Source organism: Raphanus sativus, chromosome 5, assembly GCF_000801105.2.
Source record: "Raphanus sativus cultivar WK10039 chromosome 5, ASM80110v3, whole genome shotgun sequence".
Lineage (NCBI taxonomy): Eukaryota > Viridiplantae > Streptophyta > Magnoliopsida > Brassicales > Brassicaceae > Raphanus > Raphanus sativus.
In genome coordinates, this window is record NC_079515.1 from 21,455,105 (window position 1) to 21,482,341 (window position 27,237).

At 30.1% G+C, this 27,237-nt stretch overlaps 1 protein-coding gene, 1 long non-coding RNA gene and 1 pseudogene across 3 annotated transcripts; 1 reads left to right on the top strand and 2 right to left on the bottom strand.

The window, feature by feature from the left end:
• Window positions 1-3,670: 3,670 nt before the first annotated feature.
• On the bottom strand, window positions 3,671-5,664 carry LOC108856825 (uncharacterized). 2 transcript variants are annotated; one of them, XR_001950258.2, is made up of 6 exons: window positions 5,223-5,664; window positions 5,029-5,135; window positions 4,857-4,923; window positions 4,678-4,755; window positions 4,493-4,605; window positions 3,671-4,130 (listed from the first exon to the last, which is right to left on the bottom strand). It is a non-coding gene; the product is annotated as an uncharacterized LOC108856825 (long non-coding RNA). The 2 variants fall into 2 exon arrangements; XR_001950255.2 differs by lacking the exon at window positions 4,857-4,923 and having other exon boundaries at window positions 5,223-5,663.
• A 4,406-nt stretch (window positions 5,665-10,070) lies between these two features.
• Window positions 10,071-12,192, top strand: LOC108860147 (peroxidase 3-like). The gene is made up of 4 exons (XM_018634052.2): window positions 10,071-10,338; window positions 10,424-10,612; window positions 10,695-10,857; window positions 11,638-12,192. The coding sequence occupies exons 1-4, from the start codon at window positions 10,126-10,128 to the stop codon at window positions 12,051-12,053; spliced, it is 981 nt and encodes a 326-aa protein (XP_018489554.1). The 5' UTR covers window positions 10,071-10,125; the 3' UTR covers window positions 12,054-12,192.
• A 12,049-nt stretch (window positions 12,193-24,241) lies between these two features.
• On the bottom strand, window positions 24,242-25,217 carry LOC130494933 (cytochrome b-c1 complex subunit Rieske-2, mitochondrial-like; annotated as a pseudogene).
• Between the last annotated feature and the right edge of the window lie 2,020 nt (window positions 25,218-27,237).

Sequence of the window (27,237 nt, forward strand, 5' to 3'; positions counted from 1 at the left end):
TAAAAATATCTAAATAACCTATATGTTTTTTTTGTCAAACAAATAACCTATGTGTTTAAAATACCATTAAACAATTTATATAAAAAAGTAAAAATTAAAACCTTTCGCAGTTGCGGATCTAGCTATAGTTGATATTATTAACATATCATATATTTTATTGGGGAAAAAAATCAAATGGCAAATCTTATAAGGCATGTTTGACATTTTCCTACCATTATATTGGTTCTAAACCAGCGTCATGAGATGACAAAAGCCATTTTGCCCTCTTGGTAAAGTCAAGACATCCGGTACAAATACAATTCCATATTGTGACTTCCTAGTTCCTATTGCTTTCAAATCTTTCTCGTGCGAAGGCTGTGTAAAATGTCACTTCAGTAACGTACGTATTTAATCCTTTCAGATGTGAATAACAGGTTAAAACCAAATTTATGTGGCTTTGGTTAAGATATGTGGGTTTGGCTCTGTTTTGATTCAATTTCAGTTTCAATTAACATATTATAAGTATCCTTTTTTGTTGTCAGGTTATTAATATGAAACCGAAAGAGATATAAACATCTAATCTATTAATTTAAAGTTCTAATTTTAATTTATTGTTTACAAGTAGGAACATTAAATTAATTACTAAATATGATATATTTGATTATTTACATTAACAATCCATAAATATATTAATAATAAATCAATTTATTTATAAATTTAAATTTTATTTTAGTTATAAGAAAATCTATTGAGAAAAAATCTACAATGCCAAAATGTAGTCTTCCTTCGTCTGATCTCACATTGCACGCCTTTGCTGATGCTGATTGGGGGACCTGTCCTGATTCTCGCCGTTCTGTTTCTTGATTATGTGTGTTTCCTTGGTGGTTCACTTATCTCCTGGAAATCCAAGAAATAAAATGTAGTCAGTTGAAGTAGTACGGAGACTGAGTACATGAGCTTAGCCAATGCTATTTGTGATCTTCTTTGGCTACACCAACTATTGAATGCTTTCAAGATCACCGTCAAGCTTCCTGTTACTCTCTTATGTGACAGTAGTCAGCTCTTCATCTGGCAGCCAATCCTATATTCCATGAGAGGACGATACATGTGGAACTTGACTGCCATGTTACTTGGGATCGCATGAAGTCTGGCTTCCTCAACACGTTACATGTTACTTCCGCTCATAACATAGCTGATTCTGACAAAAGCTCTGCAACCTGCGCCATTTCGTTTCTTTTTGTTCATATTATTAATCTAAAACCTTTATCTTTCTCTTCTTCCTCAAGATTAAAGGCTTGTGGGGTCGTATTATGTTAGTAACCACGTGATGTTCACGTGATGTGTTGAGTCAGTTAGAGAAATTAGATTAGTGTATGATTATTCACTTGTATATATACACTAGGGTCGGCCCGCCCTTCGGGCGGGATATAATTTACTTGTGATATATAAAACGATAATATTATATATAAATTATTCCTGTTATATTTATTTTTTGTTTTGAAAATTTTGGGTTTATATTATGCATAATTCATTAGTTTTGTTATTGCTTTTCTTTTTTTAGTCTTGGTGCACTAAATTAACTTTTTAATACAACTGTTTAGTGGAGCTATGTTTTATTTTTATTTTTAGGCTGTAAAACTTGTAGAACTTCATTAATGTTTTATTGTTAAATTATTGTATATTATATCTTTATTCAGTAAGTGAAGTTATATATATATATATATCACTATTAGATTCGTGACATAGAATTTTTAAAAGAGGAAAATATATCAGATTCAATGTTTTTAATTTTCATTGATCTATGGGAAAAATATTGTGAATGGGTTTTATACATTTTCAAAAACATATAAGTAAAATCATAACAATAGAATGTATAAGTTTTTAATGTATTTTGGTTTTATTTATTTTGTATATATTGTTTTTTTAATATATGAATTTTTGGTTTTCTTGCTGTATCAATTTTTAATTTTTCTAAATTTAAATTTGGTGACAAAAAAATGTTCGTTAAATACACTGCTAAACATTTTTTATTTTCTTGAGTTTGATAAAATCAAAAGATCAATACCGTAAATAGGTATTGTGATCTTTATAACCCGAATGTCCTGAATTGTTCTAAAAATAAGTATTGTGAGAAATAAAAAATAGTAAAAAAATATCTATTACTAAACATATATTAAACACCAGTATATAGAAAACTAAGGTGGGTCCGCGCTACGCACATGATTTGGTGTATCGGTTTTTATGAAATATATAACTTTTTGTAAACGTTTTTCTATGTTCGGATGGTTTTTAGTAGGGCTATGGAAATATCTGTAAATTTTGATTCGATTTGTTATCCGTTTCGAATCAAACCGAAAAATCCGGATATATATAACTCTACGAAGAAAAAAACATAATAATATTAAATATCCTTAAGAAACAAATCAAAGCACAAATACTAATATCTTTAAGAATGGATATTCGATCTGATCCGTTATATGAATATATAGACATATATTTAAATAATTATATATATAAGTTATACAAATATTGTATTTAATATAAAGTTTTCAGTATTTTTATTTACTATATTTATTACATTAGTTATTATAGTGTTAAAAAGTAAATAAACTTTTTTTTCAATAGTTGTTTTTTTTGTTTTTTGTTATACTTGAGGATTAATTTTTGCTTTATGTTATGGTGCAATTATAATGGGTTAATATGGTTATTGAATGTATTGTAACATAATTAACCACGTTGAATTGTTGACTAAAGAGTAATAAATTTCTTAGCCTTTTTTTGTTTCTTTTGTTGGATGTTTCTGGTTATATTTGCTTATATATACTGACTTAATTTATTAATGTGTTTATTAATAAGAAAAAAATGTAAAAATAAAAAATATAAATGCTAGCAAAAAAAGGTAACAAATGTATTATTTTAAATGAAGAAAATGAGCGTGGCATTTATCCGAATTTAAACACTGATAAATATTTATTTCAATTTAGAAACATTAATTCCTTCTTATGTTGTTAAAGGAAAGATACATGAGTTCTTTACTTTATCGGTTCTAACATACATAGGTTTGAATCTACATATGTTAATTTCATTAGTTATTTAATATCTATTTCTATGCTTTCATGTTTTATATAGGCTCTAACTGGTGACCACAAAAGGAATAATAGGAACAAAGAGGAATTGAATGCAGAGGAACAAAATAATAGGAATACTTATTCCTTCTTGTTCCTTGCCAGATTTTATAAGGAATATTTTTACTTTATAATTCCTTAAATTAAAAGGAATGAGAAGTAACATTAGGAAAATAATATTCCACATGAATGGTGTAAAATTTGAAGAATGAAGAGGAATTATCCATTCCCACTCATTCCTTTGGTCACCATTTAGAGCCATAGTGTTTTGTAGAGCATATTTTATTAAAGTACAGTTCTGTTGTATATGTGAGAACTAATTTTCTGTTTATATATTGAAAATTTATTTAACGTATGACGTCGATGGTTAAATGTTTCTTTAAATACACATCCCTTTATTTATTTTTGAATGGCCCTTTGTATATCAAGATGTGGCAAAAAATAGCTACAATATATTAATTGTAGTACTATGGATTATTACTAATATCAATTTTCTTTTTTAAATACCATGGCATTTTTATATCTACTATTGTATGCTTTTTTCTTTTGATTGATAATTATAGGAATCTTGTGAGTTATGTCTCGTGTTGATTTGCAATTTATTTCCAAATTAATGCAACAAAATTTAATTAAAAATGAAAAATGTGTTAGGAATCTTGAAAGCTATGAGGGGCTCAGCTTGGAACACGTTTCTCTCAGACTCGTGACGGAGAAAACTTCATTTGCTTGACCACGACGACTTTCCTTAGCCTTAGCTAAGCTCAACTGGAGTCTTCTAAACAATTTTTATCTTTAGTCTCCATTTGATTATTTTCTTCTCTATCAATCGTGTAGACCATATACTCGTCAAGTTCTGTTTCCTTATTTTTAACCCTGTAAAAGCATAGTAAAAAAGAAAAGAAAATAAACAGTCTTTGACAAACACCCAGTCGTCTCAGTTTGACATCTCCCCATTGAAAGCCTAGTGGTGTTCGCTAATTTTGCCAGCAACCTTTGTTTCTCGAAAATGAGATACAAAACATTAGTCTGCAAGATAAGCAGATAAACTATTAAATCCACTTTGTTGTGCCAAAGCACAAACCCAATATTAATATATGCAATTATCTTTAAAGCAGAATGATCATGAATGGGTATTACATTCTGACTTTACGCCTGAGACCAAAACTAAGATTCATATCAACCTCTACAATAGCATTTGCAAGGAAGAAATATAATATTAAAATGAGGGTGAGTAAGACCAACGAAAGTAGTGTAGTTGACAAAGCGAAAGTTATATATTTCTTGAAAAAGCATACCTTACTTTAGATAGTATTAGAACCTAAATCTGGAATCTAAGCAATTGCAGAAAAAAATCTAAATGACTTATTAGGATATAGAGGAGGTCTAACCATTAACGTTTGTATATGCATAAACGAACCAAAGCTTTCTTCTACACAATAGAAGAGGCTGCAGGAAACAGTTTCTTTGGCTTGTTTGTTCTTAGTTCAGGTTCGATGAAAAGCTGTGATAGCAAACATCAGCAATGTCATTGGCTCAGGGAGTTAAGGTTTCAATTTATTCATTAGACTTTTACCTCAATGGATCCAATGTTGGTAGCACCAACAGCAGCAAGTGCCATAAAACCTTGTTTCCATATCCCTTCAAGCACGACCTGTTCTCAATCAGATTAACAGCTGATGATTAGTGTCTGGAGATGAAAAGGAAAGGTTACACATATTTGGTACGTCTACAATGAAACAAAGCAATAATTACCCTTTCATTTTCAACACAGAGAATTTTTATCGTTCTAATAGCTACTCATTCACAGGATACAACAGGCCTGTAAAATTGCTTGTTTATAGAAATTAGAGAGATACCAATCGTTACAAAGATGCTTTCACAAATAGGTTGTCTACTTAAATGAGAGATTAGAGAGTAACCAAACCTGCAAATTGTCAACGAACCAATTCATTCCAGTCAGCCGGAGAGTGTATCTGATGGTAGTCCCCTGGTATTAGGTTTATCACACAATAATAGAACCCTTACATCGGACTGCAACCAAAACTCGATTATAAGTTGCAATTTTCTTGACACTTAACTCACTGCTTAGATGTTTTAAATTTTATTTTTTTCACTGACCTAGCTGAGATGCTCTGTAGATGCCAAAGAGACTCTCAACCAAGACTTGTCGCCTTTCTCTCCAACAGCTTCCTCTTCGGACTCGAGCTTTATGCCTTGACCTTGTGGTGGATCATACACCCGCTTCTCTGGTGGCTCTGTAGGAAAATGAACCAATGCTTTCTTCCACACAATCAAGAGAGGGTTTTCACATATATTTATTCTGAACTCACACCGCCTCTTAGATCTAAACAACGCTTTGAAGAGACATCATGGGGAAGAGAAACAACGGGATTAAAGGAGAAGTCATAAATCCGACCGTTTCAGAACGTGAGAAGAAGCTCAAAGATCACCGCGTTGCCACCGCTAGAAGAGAGACAAACTCTCCGAATTAGGTTTAGAGACGACATACATCTCACCGGGCCGGACTAATCTTCCAATCTCACAGCCCAATCTCACAATACATGAACGAAGTCCATCATAAGAGGAATAAATGAAACGGTGAGTTTAATTTCCCCAGCTGACGTGTCGCTCTCTCAGGCTTGGAGTTTCCACGCTGGCGTCCTAGGTGGACACCCTCAGAGGGAAGCAAAGTCTATTTTATATAAATAGATTTTGTACAGTCACATTATCATTAACGAGATATTTTTATTCTTAATCACTTTGTTAATAATTATTATCTATAATTTTAACTACATTTTAACTAATAGAAAATAGAATTAACATTATTAAAATTATGAAATGATATTTATTTTGAAAAAATATTTTATTTTATAACGACAACTTAATTAAAACGGATGGAATATTAATGTGCTCTCATTTCTCCTTATAATACAATGTTTCTAAATCGCATGTTACCAAGAAAGATAGGCTCAAGATATGATCAGCAACAGTAAAGGACAGAACAAAAGTTCCAGATAAGAATGTACGTGGTAGAACTGGAATATTCATAATAATTTTGTGTTTATGCATTTAACATATGATATATTGGCATATTGAAATCGATGTCGCTACCAAATCCTTAATTAATCTTATTTACACCTTAAGGAATTATAAAATTATTAAACAACGACTGTAAGCTTCTATATATTAATTGAGCAGCATTTTTTTAAGTTGTAACATTGAGTTTAGTGCTGAGGTGTCATCACTACAGCTATTTTTAGATCCTCTATTAAATAAGACATAACTTACTAGAATAATAACAGAAATGCCACTGCAGACCATTCATTAATATAACCGTAAGTTATAAAATATCTTGCGTTGGTTCGTTCACGTGATTTTCTGGGCCTTTTCCTACGGCCCATATTTTCGAATTGTTCTAAATGTGCTCACAAACTCTCAAGTCGTTCAAAAGTAGCAAAACCATATAGTATTATTTGGTCCACTAAACAACCATAAAAAAATTCACGATAACAAAATTTCTATAGAATTTTAGATACACGATTTTTTTTGTTAAAATTAGATTGTTATGACTAATGAGGTTTTAGTAGCATGATGTTTACGTCCTTTTTAACTATAGACCATTCATTCATAAAGTTCATATGGACAATTCTTTTATAAAGTTCATATGAACATAATAATTGTTTTATTTTTTATGCTAACATAAGGAAATGTCCTTATATATTAATTCTGGAACATTACAACATTTTTTGTAACCGTGTGTCATTGTAAGAATGATTTTCAGAATTTTTAGAAAAATAAATTAGTCCATCTAAATATATATTAAACATATATTATATTTATTATTAAATCAACTATCAAATTAATTAGTAGTGTATAAACTATATTCTCTATTTGTTCCTTAGATAAAAGTTACAAAATTACCTAATATGGATTAACATATATATCATAATTAATGATATAAATAATAAAGATTTGATAACAATTCTTTTATCATCCATACTTTTATTTAATTTTATACTATTAAAATAGATTAAAAATCTCATTAAACATATAATAAACAAATTTCTTATATGCTATATTTTGAATTCTTTAAAATGACTATAAATGGTAAAAGTCTCACACTGAATATTTTGTGATCAATGGTAACATTTTTTAGTTAAATCTATCGTTTATCTTTAATGGGTTTTGAACAATTTTTAATGATTAATCAAATGAGTCACGTACATTGTAGAATGTGTTTTGGTTAAAAAATTGTTGCATACCCAAAATCAATATGACCCATCATCACTTTCATTTAAAATTTTGCTACGATAAAAAATATAGAGTTGGGTGAACATTTGGAATCCAAAAACCGAACCAAATCCAATCCGAAAAAGTAGTACAAAATTTTAACCAAATGGGTTATATATCCGAACAGGTTCAAAATTATTAAAATAAATTAAACAATCACATTAAACGTATAATAAAAAAATTCTTATATATTATATTTTGAATTCTTTAAAATGACTATAAATGGTAAAAGTCTGACACTGGAAATTTTGTGATCAGTGGTAACGTTTTAAGTTAAATCTGTCGTTTATCTTTAATGGGTTTTGAACAACTTTTTAATGATTAATTGAATGAGTCACGTACATAGTAGAATGTGTTTTGGTTAAAAAATTATTGCATACCCAAAATCAATATGAACCATCATTACTTTCATTTAAAATTTTGCTATAATAAAAAATATAGAGTTGGGTGAAAACTTCGAATCCAAATAACCAAACCAAATCCAATCCAAAAAAGTAGTACAAAACTTTAACCAAATTTGTTAGATATCCGAACGGGTTCAAAATTTTGATATCTAGAGAACTGGAACCGAACCCGATCCAAACCGAAACATTTCGGGTATCCGAGTATATTCGAACCAGATTTATAAACTTAAATATATTAATTATTTTTAAATTTCATATCTAAAAGAGAATACAAATACATAAAATAATTTTAAATTGTCCAAAATACTTAGAAATACATAAAATAGTTATAAGTACATATTTAAAATAGCTTAATGATACTCAAAATACTAAAAATACTTAAAATATCTAATGATTTTCTATCCTAATATTTAAGCTAAACCAACTTTTATGTTAAGTTTAAATATATTGACATACATTATTAAAATTTATATGATATATTATTTTATTTTTAGATTTTTAAGAAATTTAAAGTATATATGAACTTTATCTTTTTAAAATAAATGAGTTATCCGAACATGTAAAAATTCAAATCATACCCGTAAAGACTCAAACCAAAAATAACCTAACTGAACCAAATGGTACCTAAATGTCCATCCTTAATCGAATGTAAAAAAATTACTGATAATAAAATATGTATTGTGTATAATATATAAATTATAACATATTTTAAAAAAATTTACTCCGCGTAGGGCACGGATCATCATCTAGTCGTGGAATAATCTCTTGCCTGTTAGTAATTTGTTCGTTGCGGTTCTCCTAGCTGTACTATTAGGGGGATTAGGTGAGTGCTGTAAATTTGGCATAAAGAAAAATCAGTGGAATCACGAAGTGAACAACTCGTTTCATATGAGGGCTATTGTTCAACTAAGATATTAACTGAAAATAACAAAACAAACAATTATATTTATTAAACTTTGCGAATTAATTAGCTTTATTTTTGTTGATTATGACATTATAACGCTAAATACAATCAATGAAGTTTTGCTCTAATTTTATATGTTACTTACAACTTACTCTAGTTCCATTAATGGACCAAACATTCACCCTCATTGTACCATATCTAATTCTTACTTTATCCCTATTAGTAGATATACTTTGGAATTCACTTTGCAATATTAGTCACTAAAAATATATTCACGAATAAGAAAAATAAAAAATAAAAATAACAACAAGGCCAAAGTGTTATAAAACATCATGAATGTGGAAAATAAATTATCCAGATATCCTCATATTGTAATAAATAAATATAGTGTATCAACGTTAAAGTAAAAAGTAATGAGAAATTATTTGAAATACCATAAGTTAGATACCACTTAAAAATATATTTAATCAAAATACCCAAATATTTTGGATTTAGGGTTCAATGATTATTGTTTAGTGTTTATCTGTATATTTAATTACAGGATTAAGCTTAGTTTATAAACCTCTATAAATGTTTTATAAATGATTATTAAACATTTAAAATGATTTAGCAGGATTATATTGATATTTTTGATCACAAATTTAAGGTATTTATGAAAATAGTTATGTAAATTTGAAAATAGCATCAAGTTTTTGGTAAAATTAGAATTCCCCTAAAAATATTTTGAGAAGAAAAAAAACCCAAATAGTACACTGGCAAATTTGTGAGATGAAACAAAATTAGTTCTATTGTCCAAACATCATCAAGAATCAAACATTTAAATCTTTTTTGAGGACTTTGATGCATTGAGGTGAAACATGATATACTCTTTTTCCTTTTTGTCTCAACATTTTTTGTGAGTGACGCTGATTATACCAGAAAATAATTTTTTATTTATTTTAAAAAAATAATCTTTAACAAAAGACGAATCAGAAAATAATAAATAAATAAATAAATAAATAAAAATATATTCCCTCCGTTTCATATTAAGTGTTATTGTAGAGGAAAATTTTCGTTACAAAATAGATGTCGTTTTAGTTTTTCGATGTAGAATTTATTGATTTTATTCTGCAATTTATTTTTCTATTGGTTGAAATAGAAGTAGGTGTATGAGTAATTGTATTTTTATATGGAAAATATGCAAAATTAATTGATTTCTTAATTCAAATGCAAAAGTGTCAAACGACACTTATTCAAAAAGAGAGGGAGTAACACGTAAGAGCACATAGGTAGCTTAGATGGACCCCATGCACCCAGGCACACATTACCAACCAGTCAAAATGTTCTATATAAACAACCTCCAAGTTCCAACGTCTGAATACACCACACATTGAACATAGTCCTCCCAAAATATACATTGTCTCAGAAAACCACAAATATAAAGATGAATTGCCTGAGAACTATTGCTCTGTCCCTCTCTCTTTTACTTGTGGGATTGGTCGGGCCAATCCAAGCTCAGTTACAGATGAACTTCTACGCCAACACTTGTCCAAACGCCGAAAAGATTGTTCAAGATTTTGTTTCAAACCACATTTCTAATGCTCCTTCCCTTGCCGCTACTCTCTTACGGATGCATTTCCACGATTGTTTTGTTAGGGTAAACCATTTTTCATCTTTTTAATAGAACATGCTATTTTGGCTACTGAATTAATAACAAGGATATACGATATATCTACATGTAGGGCTGTGATGGATCAGTGCTTATAAACTCAACGTCAGGAAATGCGGAGAGAGACGCAACGCCTAACCTAACGATTAGAGGGTTTGGCTTCATCGAGGCAATCAAAACTCTGCTTGAAGCTCAGTGTCCAGGAGTCGTCTCTTGCGCTGATATTATCGCTCTAGCATCTAGAGACGCCGTAGTTTTCACCGTAAGCAACATTTATATTCACAAAACATAATTGTAAATTACTATTTCTAGTATTTGTCGTCATAAACTATGGTATGCTGTAGGGAGGACCAAGCTGGAGTGTACCGACCGGAAGAAGAGATGGGAGGATATCGAACGTATCAGAGGCATTAGCTAACATTCCTCCTCCAACCAGTAACTTCACCAATCTTCAGACACTCTTTGCAAACCAAGGACTTGATCTTAGGGACCTTGTCTTACTCTCTGGTAATTTTTTTTCCCTCTTTGGTAAAGTTTAAACCTTAATACTCAAAGATCGTTAAACAGTAGTTAAGCGACTTGTAGTCAGTGCCGTGCCAAGGAACTTTGACGCCTAAGGCAAATTTGTTTTTTTTTTACAAATTCTAAATAGTAGTTATAAAAATATTTAAAATTATACATAGTTTGTAAAAGAACTAAAGAAAGAAGTTAAAATATTTAAAAGATTTCTTACATAAATGTTTTCTTTTTGTCTTACAAACAACTAAATTTTTATGGTATAAGAAACAAATATAGTTACTCTTAAAAATAAAAATTTAAATTATTAGAATATTTGTTAAGATAAGAAAAATAATCAAGAAAATATGAGTGAAAGAGAGGATTGAACTCATGTGAAAGCACATCTACAAAGACACTAAAACCACTATACCATAAGTGATTTAGTATCATAGAAGACCTTAAAAATTCATAATCTTTAGGAGACCTAAGACAAATACCTTTTCGGTCACACTACAAGCACAGCTGTACTTGTAGGGGACTAGTGGTTAAATGGAATTGCGCCGTTTATACTGATATTTTCTTAATCAATTTTGAAAAATAGTTTCGGAATATTTTCTGCTATAATGGATACTATGGCCCCATTTACCCTGCTTTTTAGAAAACTGGTAAAAGTTGTAAGTCTCAAATGCAATTTTATTGTCTCAAAACATTTGACCTACGTTTTTGTTTATAAAACATAGTAGCTTGCGATTCAAGCTTTTCTTTAAAAAATGTGGTCTGTTATAACAGGGGCACACACTATCGGAGTATCTCACTGCTTCTCTTTCGCAAACCGTCTCTACAACTTCACGGGTCGTGGAGACCAAGATCCGGCCTTAGACAGCCAATACGCAGCCAATCTAAAGTCCAGGAAATGTCCTAGCCTCAATGATAACACGACCATCGTGGAGATGAATCCAGGGAGTCGTAAAACGTTTGATCTTAATTACTACCAGATGGTTCTCAAGCGTAGAGGTCTGTTTCAATCAGACTCTGCTCTCACCACCAACCCAACAACGCTCTCAAACATAAACCAGATCTTGAAAGGTTCGGTGGAGAGCTTCTTCTCTGAGTTTGCAAAGTCGATGGAGAAAATGGGTCGGATCAATGTCAAGACTGGGTCAGCAGGAGTGATTAGAAGGCAATGCTCAGTTGCAAATAGTTAAGTGGTGCAAAACTTAAGTATATGGGAGTTTGTGTCTTTATTTTGCGAAAATAATAAGGATAGTGATATGATGATTGTAATGATTGTGATGTGACCATCCAAAAGCATTAAAGAAAATATTATGTGAAATATAACCATTCTGATACATTCGAGTGTTTAAAAGAAAAAAAAAAGCCAATAGAAAAAGAGAAATTATTATTTGAAATATAACCATTGTTGTATAAAGTTTGTATCATTACGATGTAGGGCTCGCTCAGTTGAATTGAAGAGAAAAAAACTCTGCCCTCATCACACAGTCTACTTCATCTTCTTCTTGCAAGAACTATGCCTGTAACAATAGCTGTCCCTGCTACTGCAATTGCCACTGATGATAATATCCTCTTCACTGTAAACACTGAGTCGTCGCTCGGTATCCCCATAAGATCCTCTATCTGTAAATTCCATGAAAGTATGAAATAAACCACAACCCGGAAACGAATAATAAGACTGTCAAAATTTCACAGCAACGAACCGATACAGGTTGCTTCCAATTATTCTTGATTCCATTAACATGCCCACTGCCGACAACTGCCACAACCGTGTTGTACTCACTTGCAACTCTCAGCAAAGAGAATGCCATGTACCTGAGAGTTTCATTTATGTTGCCACACCAATCAAATCATTAATCATCTCTACATTTGCTAATAGCCTAATACCAATACTCCTATTTCAGTTTTCAGATTATGATTCATGATAAGAAAACACTAACCTGTCTCGCTCATACACAAGTGTTTCCATGAGGGATGGAAACTCCTTGCTCAGTTCTTCGATCAACAGTGTTATCGAATCCAAAGTTTCCATTTCTTGCGGCTGAAGCGATTCAAATTTATCATAGATTGAGATATATTAGATATGACTAATCACAGTAAATTACATACGTGATTATATTAAGGGAAAATTGCCAAATATAACTCACAACTTGATTTCAAATGCAAAAGTATATCCAAACTTGAATTAAATGCAGAAGTAACTTAAAAGACTATTGAAATTACAACTAACCCCTTATGACCAAAAAAAAAAACAGTTTTTTTACGTTTTTAACCTCAGCAAGTCTTCTGGCCAGACGACTTTCAAGTAAGTCGTCCAGACGACTTATTTGAAAGTCGTCCAGTATAGTTAATCTTAAAAATAATTTATAAATTTTTTAAAAAATATTTTGATAAGTGAAAAATCGAAATCATGTAATTAAGATATGTTAAAAGTGTTATAAATTAAAATATAACAAAAGTGAATTGTTTTCAACATAGATGAGTGAAAATAGTGAGTCATGATATTCTTTGGTTTAGGTTTTGCTAACATATGTTGTAGTATTGTATGTGTTCTTAGGGTTAGATTTTGGAAAGCATAAAAATATTTTTGAAAAATATGAAATTTACCCAAATGTGTTTATTTATGTGTATAGTAAACACTAAGCAAGTTTAATTTGATTTTATAACTTATTTAGTTAGTTAATTTTAGTCAATTTAGTTTAGGGGTTAAATTTAGGGTCTCGACGACTTACAAGTAAGTCTTCTAGACGACTTACAAGTAAGTCTTCTAGACGACTTACAAGTAAGTCTTCTAGACGACTGGACGACTTACAAGTAAGTCTTCTGGTATAGTTGATCATAAAAATAATTTATAAAATTTATAAAAAAAATATTTTGATAAATGAAAAATTGAAATCATGTAATTAACATATGTTATAAGTGATATAAATTAAGATACAATAAAAGTGATTGTTTTCAACATAGATGAGTGAAAGTATTTAGTTTCCCGCTAAAAATATTTAGTTTCCCGCTAAAAATATTTGAGTTTCCCGCTAAAAATATTGAAGTCTTCTGGACGACTTACAAGTAAGTCGTCTAGGAAGTCTTCTATTCAGAAGACTTACTTGAAAGTCTTCTGAATCTAAAATATTTAACCTAATTGGATTTTTTGTCTCCCTATATAAAGAAAAATTTACACATTCTCTCTCCTCCTCTCAAATGGCTGCAACAAAAATGTAATGTTCATCATTCTAAAACTCTCAAACCTCTCTCTAATCTCTTTGAACTTATAAACACCAAGCTTATATCAATTGATTGTTTTTGTCTCATGTCTTTCTCACTAATTTATCTTGTTTTTGCAGGTTTTTCATCACATGATTCTCATCTTCCACTCATTTAAAGGTAGATCTATTAATTTTAGAAATGTATTTTTATGTCTCATTTTTCTTCATTTTGTAACTTCTTGTTGCATAAAGTTCTTACCTTTTTCCTCAAACTAATACTCTCCAAAGCCACTCTAATCTCTTAGACTTGAAAACACCAAACTTTATATGAATTTTTCAGTTTTGTCTCATGTCTTTCTGAATAATCTATCTTTTTTGCAGGTTTTTAATCAGATGGTTCTCAACTTCCACTTGGATATGTACATTGTGTGTTCTATATAAGTATGTTTATCTAATCTTCCACTCATTTTCTATGTTTTTAAGCCATTTGAACGTTTTTGGATGTGCAGATTTTTCAGATCTGGATATGCAGGTTTTTCAGATATGGAAGACTTCTGGGACGACTTCCAGGAGGTCCAGACGACTTCCAGGAGGTCCAGACGATTTCCATGAGGTCCAGACGACTTCCAGGAGGTCCAGGCGACTTAAAGGAGGTCCAGACGACTTCCAGGAGGTCCAGAAGACTTCCAGAAAGTCCAGACGACTTCCAGGAAGTCCGGACGACTTACAGGAAGTCCGGACGACTTTCAGGAAGTCCGGACGACTTCCAGGAAGTCCAGACGACTTCCAGGAAGTCCTCTGGATCTCCTGGAAGTCTTCTGGACCTCCTGGAAGTCGTCTGGACCTTCTGGAAGTCTTCTAGATCTCCTGGAAGTCGTCTGGACCTCCTAGAAGTCTTCTGGACCTCCTGGAAGTTGTCTGGACCTCCTGGAAGTCTTATGGACCTCCTGGAAGTCTTCTTGACCTTCTGGAAGTCGTCTGGACCTCCTGTAAGTCGTCTGGACCTCATGGAAGTCGTCTGGACTTCCTAGAAGTCGTCTAGACCTCATGGAAGTAGTCTGGACGTCCTGGAAGTCTTCTGGACGTCTTGGAAGTCGTCTGGACCTCCTAGAAGACTTCTGAAGAAGTTTTCTTCCATATTAAGTGGAGTCTAAGTTTGTCTTTGTAGAGAAATGATATATAATAGTTTGTTTGTGGTATGTTTTGTGATTTACATGTGTACTCCCTTAGTTGTGACATTTTTGTAAAATCATTAATAATGTTTCCAAGATGTAATATATGTAATAAATAAGAATGTTGGTAGCCTCATACTGATACAACATTTTAAGAAGCATTTTACCCATTGTTCCAACTCATAACAATAATCATCATTGGTTTCTATAACAAAAATACTTAAGAGATGGAAAAAAATAATAGTAACTAGTCAAAGCATAACACATTTTTTACAAGTTTGTGTTGAAAATGTTTTTTTGTAGAAGACTTACCAGTAAGTCGTCTGGTAAATCTTTTGTGTATAAGACTTATCAGTCGTCCAGGACAAATAGGTTATTTTTGCATTTGACCGAATTGTGTCAGATATTTGACTTTTTCTGGACGACTTACTTGTAAGTCATCTCTTGGAAAACAAAAAAATCAATATTTTATTATTTCTAGACGACTTACAAATAAGTCTTCTCAGGTTAGTTTTTCAATTGGAAAATAAAACTTAAATATTTAATTTTTCCTAGACAACTTACTTAAAAGTCGTCTGAGATAAATAAGGTTTGACCAGAATCTCAGAAAAAAAATTCTGGACGACTTAACTTAAGTCGTCTCACTGGACGACTTTCAAGTAAGTCGTCTCACTGGACGACTTTCAAGTAAGTCGTCTGACTGGACGACTTACAAGTAAGTCGTATAGGAAAAAATTAATATTTAAGTTTTATTTTCCAATTGCAAAACTAACCTGAGAAGACTTACTTGTAAGTCGTCTAGAAATAATAAAATATTGATTTTTCTGTTTTCCCAGAGACGAATTACAAGTAAGTCGTCCAGAAAAAGTCAAATATCTGACACAATTCGGTAAATTACAAAACTAACCCGTTTATCCCAGACGACTTACTGGTAAGTCGTCTGGAGTTTTTTTTTTAACAAACAAAACTGGACTACTTACAAGTAAGTCATCCAGTTTGACCAGAAGAGTTACCCTTAAGTCTTCTACAGCTAGAAGACTTACAGCCAGAAGACTTACAAGTAAGTCTTCTACAGCCAGAAGACTTACCTGTAAGTCTTAAGTCTTCTAGGCGAACAGATCTGGAAAAAAAATCAATTTCATACCTTAAATTAATGAGATGACTTCTTTAACACACATAAGTCTTTTCCAACCACATAGAACCTCAAACGAAAGTAACCCACCAAGAATCATAAGCTTGAATGGTTCTATCAACCATAAAAAAATTTATAATAAAAAACTTGAGTTTTTTGGATGAATATGGAGACAAAGTGAAAGAAATGTTGTTTTTAGTTCATAACAATTGGGAAAAAGGGTGTAAATTGATTTGAGATGCATTAAGAGTTTCAAATTGGTTGTTCATGGTGGTTAGGGTATTGATGGCAATGGTAATCTTGTAAATACTTGAAGATGATGAGGTTGAGAGAGTAAAAATGTCACTTTCGAAAAAAAAAGAAAAAAAAAATTAATGGCATTTTCGTGAATAATGTGAACCTGTGGGGTGAAGAGGACAAAAGAAAAATTCAAAAAAAAAGCATATGTTAGTTTTGTATTTGACTTTGAGTTTTGAGTCAATTTTGCAAAAAACTCTATTATTAAAGTTGAAATATGCTCCATTGATATTAGGTGTGTCCATTTAAAATTTCAACAATGCATCTAACCACAAAATTAAAACCGTAACTATCTACTTTAATAACTGTTTGATACGTAGTGTATGTTTAATGTATTCTTCCTCTACGAACTTTATAACCGTTAGTTATTATTTATTTTCTTAAGAAAGAGTTGCTTGACAGGTTTTTTCTTTTGATAATAGTTGGTTGATAGGTTTTAAACCATCATAAAAATAATAGTATTGTGAATTAATATTACAATGTGTAAAGCGGTGTATATTTAAATATGTTTACACTATATGCAACAATTGTTACAACTTAAGCTTTCAATGAAATAGTTTTAAAAATTAATAGTTCTATTTATATACGCCTAAATTTTATTTTTAAATTATACGCTCTAAATTAATTAGTACTATATCTAAATTTTAAAGTATTTATCATAATTTATGGTGAAATTCTATAGGATAGCTTTTTAATTTATTTTCACAAAAATAATACTCAAGAAAGAAAATAAAAAAAATAGAATTTATTAATGAATTAATATATATTTATATCTTTAAGGTTAACTAATCCAAACTTAAAATTTAAAGTTAATGGATAGATTTTGGGGTGGGATTTAACTTAACCGAACAAACGTAATACTATTGCTGATATACATATTATTTAATAATACCAAAAATCTCGGAACCCACCTTCTCTCATATACTTTTATTATTGGATGGTTGGAAGATGCTTTTGAAAATGAAACTAAACAATTAATATATCATCTACTAATATATTATATATTATGTATTGATATAAGTGTGGTTTAATTATTTTAATAAAATTATTAAAACATCTTATTAATCATTTAAGGGAAATGTTATACAAATAAAAACATAAATATAATTAAAAATATAAATATTAAGATTAAATTTCTAAAAAAATGTAAAGCAAAAAATATTCCCGCCTTTTTAAAGGCGGGTCAGTATCTAGTTGATTATTAATTCGGTAGAGAAGTCGTGTGAAGTACTATTCAATTGGTTTTATTTTAACTAGGAAACAACCATGCGCGTAAACGCGCGTGAAGGGCGGATTTTTATTGTATTTTAATGTTCATTCTTTCTTAAATATATGTTAAATAAATAAATTTTAATGGAGTAAATAATTGAATTAATATATGTACACAACAAATGTGTGTAAAGATACAATATGTAAATAAATAACAAATATTAGTAATGTATTTAGAAGTTTAGTTGTTATTTGATAGAATAACAATAATAAGTTAAATAATTGTCTTCTATTTTTTCCTTTTTCTTTGTGGCTGTTTTACTTATTCGGGTCCTTCTCTCATTGAATTCATTAGAGAAGATGCATTTAAAACAAAATGTTGGTTGATAGGTTTTAAACCATCATAAAAATAATAGTATTGTGAATTAATATTACAATGTGTAAAGCGGTGTATATTTAAATATGTTTACACTATATGCAACAATTGTTACAACTTAAGCTTTCAATGAAATAGTTTTAAAAATTAATAGTTCTATTTATATACGCCTAAATTTTATTTTTAAATTATACGCTCTAAATTAATTAGTACTATATCTAAATTTTAAAGTATTTATCATAATTTATGGTGAAATTCTATAGGATAGCTTTTTAATTTATTTTCACAAAAATAATACTCAAGAAAGAAAATAAAAAAAATAGAATTTATTAATGAATTAATATATATTTATATCTTTAAGGTTAACTAATCCAAACTTAAAATTTAAAGTTAATGGATAGATTTTGGGGTGGGATTTAACTTAACCGAACAAACGTAATACTATTGCTGATATACATATTATTTAATAATACCAAAAATCTCGGAACCCACCTTCTCTCATATACTTTTATTATTGGATGGTTGGAAGATGCTTTTGAAAATGAAACTAAACAATCCAATATATCATCTACTAATATATTATATATTATGTATTGATATAAGTGTGGTTTAATTATTTTAATAAAATTATTAAAACATCTTATTAATCATTTAAGGGAAATGTTATACAAATAAAAACATAAATATAATTAAAAATATAAATATTAAGATTAAATTTCTAAAAAAATGTAAAGCAAAAAATATTCCCGCCTTTTTAAAGGCGGGTCAGTATCTAGTTGATTATTAATTCGGTAGAGAAGTCGTGTGAAGTACTATTCAATTGGTTTTATTTTAACTAGGAAACAACCATGCGCGTAAACGCGCGTGAAGGGCGGATTTTTATTGTATTTTAATGTTCATTCTTTCTTAAATATATGTTAAATAAATAAATTTTAATGGAGTAAATAATTGAATTAATATATGTACACAACAAATGTGTGTAAAGATACAATATGTAAATAAATAACAAATATTAGTAATGTATTTAGAAGTTTAGTTGTTATTTGATAGAATAACAATAATAAGTTAAATAATTGTCTTCTATTTTTTCCTTTTTCTTTGTGGCTGTTTTACTTATTCGGGTCCTTCTCTCATTGAATTCATTAGAGAAGATGCATTTAAAACAAAATGTTGGTTGATAGGTTTTAAACCATCATAAAAATAATAGTATTGTGAATTAATATTACAATGTGTAAAGCGGTGTATATTTAAATATGTTTACACTATATGCAACAATTGTTACAACTTAAGCTTTCAATGAAATAGTTTTAAAAATTAATAGTTCTATTTATATACGCCTAAATTTTATTTTTAAATTATACGCTCTAAATTAATTAGTACTATATCTAAATTTTAAAGTATTTATCATAATTTATGGTGAAATTCTATAGGATAGCTTTTTAATTTATTTTCACAAAAATAATACTCAAGAAAGAAAATAAAAAAAATAGAATTTATTAATGAATTAATATATATTTATATCTTTAAGGTTAACTAATCCAAACTTAAAATTTAAAGTTAATGGATAGATTTTGGGGTGGGATTTAACTTAACCGAACAAACGTAATACTATTGCTGATATACATATTATTTAATAATACCAAAAATCTCGGAACCCACCTTCTCTCATATACTTTTATTATTGGATGGTTGGAAGATGCTTTTGAAAATGAAACTAAACAATCCAATATATCATCTACTAATATATTATATATTATGTATTGATATAAGTGTGGTTTAATTATTTTAATAAAATTATTAAAACATCTTATTAATCATTTAAGGGAAATGTTATACAAATAAAAACATAAATATAATTAAAAATATAAATATTAAGATTAAATTTCTAAAAAAATGTAAAGCAAAAAATATTCCCGCCTTTTTAAAGGCGGGTCAGTATCTAGTTGATTATTAATTCGGTAGAGAAGTCGTGTGAAGTACTATTCAATTGGTTTTATTTTAACTAGGAAACAACCATGCGCGTAAACGCGCGTGAAGGGCGGATTTTTATTGTATTTTAATGTTCATTCTTTCTTAAATATATGTTAAATAAATAAATTTTAATGGAGTAAATAATTGAATTAATATATGTACACAACAAATGTGTGTAAAGATACAATATGTAAATAAATAACAAATATTAGTAATGTATTTAGAAGTTTAGTTGTTATTTGATAGAATAACAATAATAAGTTAAATAATTGTCTTCTATTTTTTCCTTTTTCTTTGTGGCTGTTTTACTTATTCGGGTCCTTCTCTCATTGAATTCATTAGAGAAGATGCATTTAAAACAAAATGTTGGTTGATAGGTTTTAAACCATCATAAAAATAATAGTATTGTGAATTAATATTACAATGTGTAAAGCGGTGTATATTTAAATATGTTTACACTATATGCAACAATTGTTACAACTTAAGCTTTCAATGAAATAGTTTTAAAAATTAATAGTTCTATTTATATACGCCTAAATTTTATTTTTAAATTATACGCTCTAAATTAATTAGTACTATATCTAAATTTTAAAGTATTTATCATAATTTATGGTGAAATTCTATAGGATAGCTTTTTAATTTATTTTCACAAAAATAATACTCAAGAAAGAAAATAAAAAAAATAGAATTTATTAATGAATTAATATATATTTATATCTTAAGGTTAACTAATCCAAACTTAAAATTTAAAGTTAATGGATAGATTTTGGGGTGGGATTTAACTTAACCGAACAAACGTAATACTATTGCTGATATACATATTATTTAATAATACCAAAATCTCGGAACCCACCTTCTCTCATATACTTTTATTATTGGATGGTTGGAAGATGCTTTTGAAAATGAAACTAAACAATCCAATATATCATCTACTAATATATTATATATTATGTATTGATATAAGTGTGGTTTAATTATTTTAATAAAATTATTAAAACATCTTATTAATCATTTAAGGGAAATGTTATACAAATAAAAACATAAATATAATTAAAAATATAAATATTAAGATTAAATTTCTAAAAAAATGTAAAGCAAAAAATATTCCCGCCTTTTTAAAGGCGGGTCAGTATCTAGTTGATTATTAATTCGGTAGAGAAGTCGTGTGAAGTACTATTCAATTGGTTTTATTTTAACTAGGAAACAACCATGCGCGTAAACGCGCGTGAAGGGCGGATTTTTATTGTATTTTAATGTTCATTCTTTCTTAAATATATGTTAAATAAATAAATTTTAATGGAGTAAATAATTGAATTAATATATGTACACAACAAATGTGTGTAAAGATACAATATGTAAATAAATAACAAATATTAGTAATGTATTTAGAAGTTTAGTTGTTATTTGATAGAATAACAATAATAAGTTAAATAATTGTCTTCTATTTTTTCCTTTTTCTTTGTGGCTGTTTTACTTATTCGGGTCCTTCTCTCATTGAATTCATTAGAGAAGATGCATTTAAAACAAAATGAATAGACATGACTCTTAAATTTTTATAATATAATTTTAAGATATTTTATTTACTTTTTGAACTATTTAAAAAGACATAACCTTTCATAATTGCAAATATGTAGATAAAGTATTAATAAAATTATATGGGCAAAGTGAAAACAAAAATACATAACTTTTCGTCCTAGAAACTAATAAATATAATTTTGTAAATGAAACTAAAGTTTCTAAAATAAAATAGAGAATAAAACATGAATTTCTTAGAAAATAGAAAATAATTATATATCACAATCTATGTAATTGTGATGACTAAAAACTCAAGGAACAAAAAACTTCACATTTTATTAAGAGAAAAAAATTGAGCTTATTATTTTTCATCACAATAACAAGGGTTTAAATAAAAACGAAACAATACAAGTGAACAAATGCATCTCTTTATTGTATTTGTATCCTTTCAATGCATCTCTACAATGAAGAGTTTTCTTATTACATATGAAGAATTGTGTATTTTCTCTTTAGAATTCTTAAACAAAACTACTTAACTAAAAGACACAAACCTTAACACATGCACCCCTTCACTAAAATCAATAACAACTAACAACAACTAACAATTTTTCATGTTAAAAATATTTAAGAGATGCAAATTTTCAACTAAATATTAAAGATTATAATAGTTGATAGTTAATTGTTGCAATGGTTGGCTAAAGAATGCAATAGTTAACACCAAAATTTATAATGGTTTATCACTAAAATTAAATAATAGATTTAAGTAATTTTTATGAAAAACACAATTTTTAAAAAATAAAAATTATAATTCTTAAAATAAATATATTTTTGGTTTTTTATTAAACGACAGAGGCTTTCAACATTAAATATGATTGCTATTATTAGTAAGGAAATTTTCAGGACCATTAGATGAGAAAAAAATAATTCTAACTGTCAGATTCTAACTTTTCAAATTATTTTTAACAAAATACACAAATTATGAAAAAATGTATGTCTCTTACTATTCAAGAGATGTGTCATTTCAAATAAATAACTACTCAAAACAGAAAGTTTTTAATGATAAAAATATATGATTGTGTCTATGTAAAAGATATGTTGTTTACAATAAGTTTTTAATGATGAAATTGTATGATTATGTTTATTTAAATGATGTGTTGTTTAAAATAGATGACTCTAAAAAGAAAAGTTGCCAAAAACTTTGATGACATCATCGTACATAGCAAAAATTGTTTATATCCATCTGATCATAAAATAAAGAGAATTATGACTATTAGATTAAAAAAAATTCCTACATAAAAAATTATGTCACAGGAGGACCAAAACTGGTTTATTATTATATGAGTTATTTTTGGGTTCACTCTCTAAGGTGAACCTAAAGGTTCACCAACCAATAGAAAATTGTCATTTTAGATTTAATATCTTTTAATTAAGGAAACAAATAACTTGTCAAATTATATTATCTTTTCAAAATAAAATTTAAAAATAAATAAAATAGTATATAAAAACGAATTAAAAAAAATAATGTTGTCAACTAAACCCTAAACTCTAATACTAAACCCTAAACTCTAATCCTAAACCCTAAACCCTTGGGTAAACCCTAAACCCTTGGAAAACACTAAACATGTTGTCAACAAAACACTAAACCCTAAATTCTAATCCTAAACCCTAAACCCTTGGGTAAACCCTAAACCCTTGGGTAAACTCTAACACTTGGAAAAACAATAAACATTTGGATAAATTCTAAACTATAAATCTTAAACACTAAACTCTAAATCTTATAAATAAATATTTTTTAAAAATAATATTTTTTAGAACTATTTTTATTTTTATTTATTTAATCTTTTTATTTATTTTAAAAACATAACATAATTTGGCAAATTATTTTGTTTCCTTAATTAAAAAATACTAGATTTAAAATGACAACTTTCTATTGGTTGGTGAACCCAAGAAAAAGTCTTATTATATATAGATGTTTTGGTTTAGTTATTCTTTTTCATTCCAAAATATTTTTTGTTTAATATGAAATTATATATATATATCTATATAATTAATACTTGTTTAAGACTTCATTTTAAATTGTAAAAACGATTTATTAATGATTATGAAAATTATTAAACACAAAAAAATCTGATTAAAATTAGTATAGTTACCGGATGTGAAAATTTGCTACAACAGCACTTCGTATAATTTTTATTATAATTAAAATTTTAATGTAATAGGCTAAAAGTCAAAGTAGAAACTGCTAATACTATTCAAATCCAAAGAAAATGATTTCAAAAATAAACAGACTTATGAACAGTGTTATACTGTTAATCACCAGATGAGTTGCTAAGTGATACAAATTACAACAGTTTTGTAGAGTATTATTGAGCAAAACCAAGACAATCTTTTACTTGCTGAGACCAAAAGTGTGAGGAACCCCCGGCTAATATTTTAGCGTCAAAATATTTTTTTTTAAAACATATGAGGATCTTTCAGACACAGACAGTCTGTTGTCGTGCTTTTATTCATCATCAACCAATGAGTAACTTGTTATCTTTCAAGAAACCGTAGGTTGGTACTTCCAGGTTATACGGTGCAGGACCTTTCCTAATCCTTCCAGAGATGTAATGCGAACCGTGACACGGACAAAACCAACCACCGTAGTCACCAGCATTAGGCAAAGGGATGCACCCCAGGTGAGTGCAGACTCCAACCACGACTAACCATGTTGCATCTGTGTGTCTCAAATCTCTGTTGTATCAGTAAAATGCCCAGCACTCGTGGGTCGGACGTAGTCAAAGTTGACACCTGGGGGGTGCGGGGGCCTGCGGCCCCCGCGTACGGTATGCCTTTTCGGTTTAGGAAAGTTACTATTTCTATTGGGAAAAGGAAATCGGGTTTTTTTGAGGCTGTATAAATATGGGTCTAAGGGTTTGTAAATTATTATCACATCATTAATAAGAAACCCTAAACGGGTATTTGCCTCAATACGTTTTCTTCTCTTTTCTTCTTCTAACCTAAACGAAGGCTGTTCATAACAAACCATTCCGGATTTTTAACCCTGACCGCATCTTCTTGAGGGTCTCTCAGAGATCCACGCTATTGGAAAGCTTGATATCGTCCCCTGTTCTCCTCCTGATGAACACGGGCTTACCACGCCACTTCACAGTAACAATGGTTCCCGGTTCGATGCTCCCGAGGTCGACCTCGAGGGATTCGAGGGCAAGGACATCTTTAGTTGCGGACATGCTGTCAATGAGCTTCAGAACAAGAAGGCGGAGAACAGAGGCGTAGACAAACCTCCCACCGGAGAGGACGAAATACGCGAATGCAAGCTTGCTAGGGTAACCAGGCGGGTAACGCTCTTGGTTATGATAGTCGTAGACAATCTTCGAGTTAGGTGTTTTGACAGCCTCGACGGTGGCTGGGACTTCGGAGGCAAAACCTATCTCATTTCCTTGAGTAATGACTTGAGATGAGAAACCTGGAAATAGCAAGAAACATTAATACATATATCATACCACGGCGGTATTTTCATTCTAGTGTTTCTATACATATAAGCAACAAAATGTTCGACTTGACATTAATGCAGACACTTCCAAAATGACTCATAAGTAAATATAAAAAAATGGAGTCATGTGGTATAAGAATGATGCATGATAGTAACAGATTCATCCAAACAATTCTACAAATTCAATGATCAGATGCTGAGCGACAGATAGAAAAGAAAGCAACAAGACTACAAAAGCGAAGATTGCCAACATAGTTCTTCTGGTAAAACAAAATGGTATTCCATATTCCTTTACTGATGCAAGTTGCTGAGAAAGCCTTTTTAGCATTAAAATGAATCCTCCATACCAAGACTATAGTTAACATGATGTGCCCATAGATGGAGAAAACATCCATCTTCCTCATACTAACGAAATGCAGTGATACAGAAGATCCGAACTTTAGAAACGGAGTAACTTTTCACATCAGACAGAGTTTTCCGGCCAACTCTTGCAGCTCCAGTTTCAAGCCGCTCCCAAACACGGCGGCACTCCTCATGCCTCCAGCGAGGAACGAAGAACCTATCCCACTGAGAACAGATCCGGAGTCTCTCTCTTAATATGGATGGGTATACAGTTTAGAAAGGTACATTTAACCTTTTAGATGTGGAGATAGAGCGGCATGAATGAGTGTTTTGAACCACGATTATACAGAGTTATAAGCTCTAAAATCTGGATTAGATGCGTTAACAGGGAGAGACTTACGGAAACAGGCACTTTCTGTTTTTTTTTATCATCCATAGACACATTGTGGGTTTGGGACACATTATGGGAACAGCTGTCCTTTTGTTGCCATTACTGTCCCTCAAAGCCTTAAGTGTATGGTTCTCTCTCTCGTTGCCTTCTTAAGTATATGGGTTTATTTTCTTTGTAACTAGTTACTTATTCAGTTGTAATTAAAACCTTTTCTCTTCCCAAAATATCTCTCTCTTTTTCTCTCTTTTTCCATCTGTATCCAAAAAATCTCAGTTCAAATGAATCCCAATTTTTCTCTTTCTTTCTCTTCGAGACATTTCTAGATCCAGAAATCGAACTCTAAAATTGAATCCTAATTCTCTTTCTCACTTTTGACATCTTCTTGATTTTTGTTCATCTTACTCTGAATCTCGATCGTTTCTCGATATCAAAATCTCATTCTCTATTTCTCGATCTTGATCTCGGTTCTTTTCTGCCTCCGTTGATTCACAACAAACTCCACATGGAAGGTTAGATCTCGATTCTTATAACAAATACTCGAGTCTAGTATGTCTTCTCGGGCTAAACCCCAAATTTTGCATCTTATTTAAAACTTTGCAGAGAACGCAGAAGACCACCTTCTCCTGAGAGGCTGAATGTAATTGATGTGGATGGCAATTGTGTGGATGTGGTGAATGTTGGTGTCGGGAGTTGTGTGGATGTGGACGGCAGTCATGTGGATGTGGTGAGAGAGGAAGAAGTGAGTGTCGGCAGTTGTGTAGATGTGGACGGCAGTTGTGTGGATGCGAACGACAGTTGTGTAATTGATGTTGATGACAGTTGTGTGGATGTGGTGAGTGTGGACGTCAATTGTGTGGATGTGTTAGTTTCAGTGGTGAGGTGCAAATGTGAGTGCTGCGGACAGAGGATGTGTGGATTTGATCGATGTGGACAACAGTTGAGTGAATGTGGTGGTTGTGGATATGAGAGTGGGGGGGTCAAGTGCGCAATGGTCAAATACGAGGTGGTCAGATGAGAAAAAGATATCAGTGAAGATGAAGATTGAACATGTATTCATGATCTATCCACAAGAACTTGTATGCTTTAGAAAATCTGAAAACTCAAACTTGAATGAGTCTCTTGAATTCATGTTTTTCATTATAGTAGATTTGTTCAGAGAAAACAAAAAAAATTGAACCTTAAATATTAAAGATTTCCGGTGAAACCAACTAGAAAGGTCTCACCATTTGTGTAATATATGTTAGATTGAGTAGAGACACATAAATTTAGTCTTCGT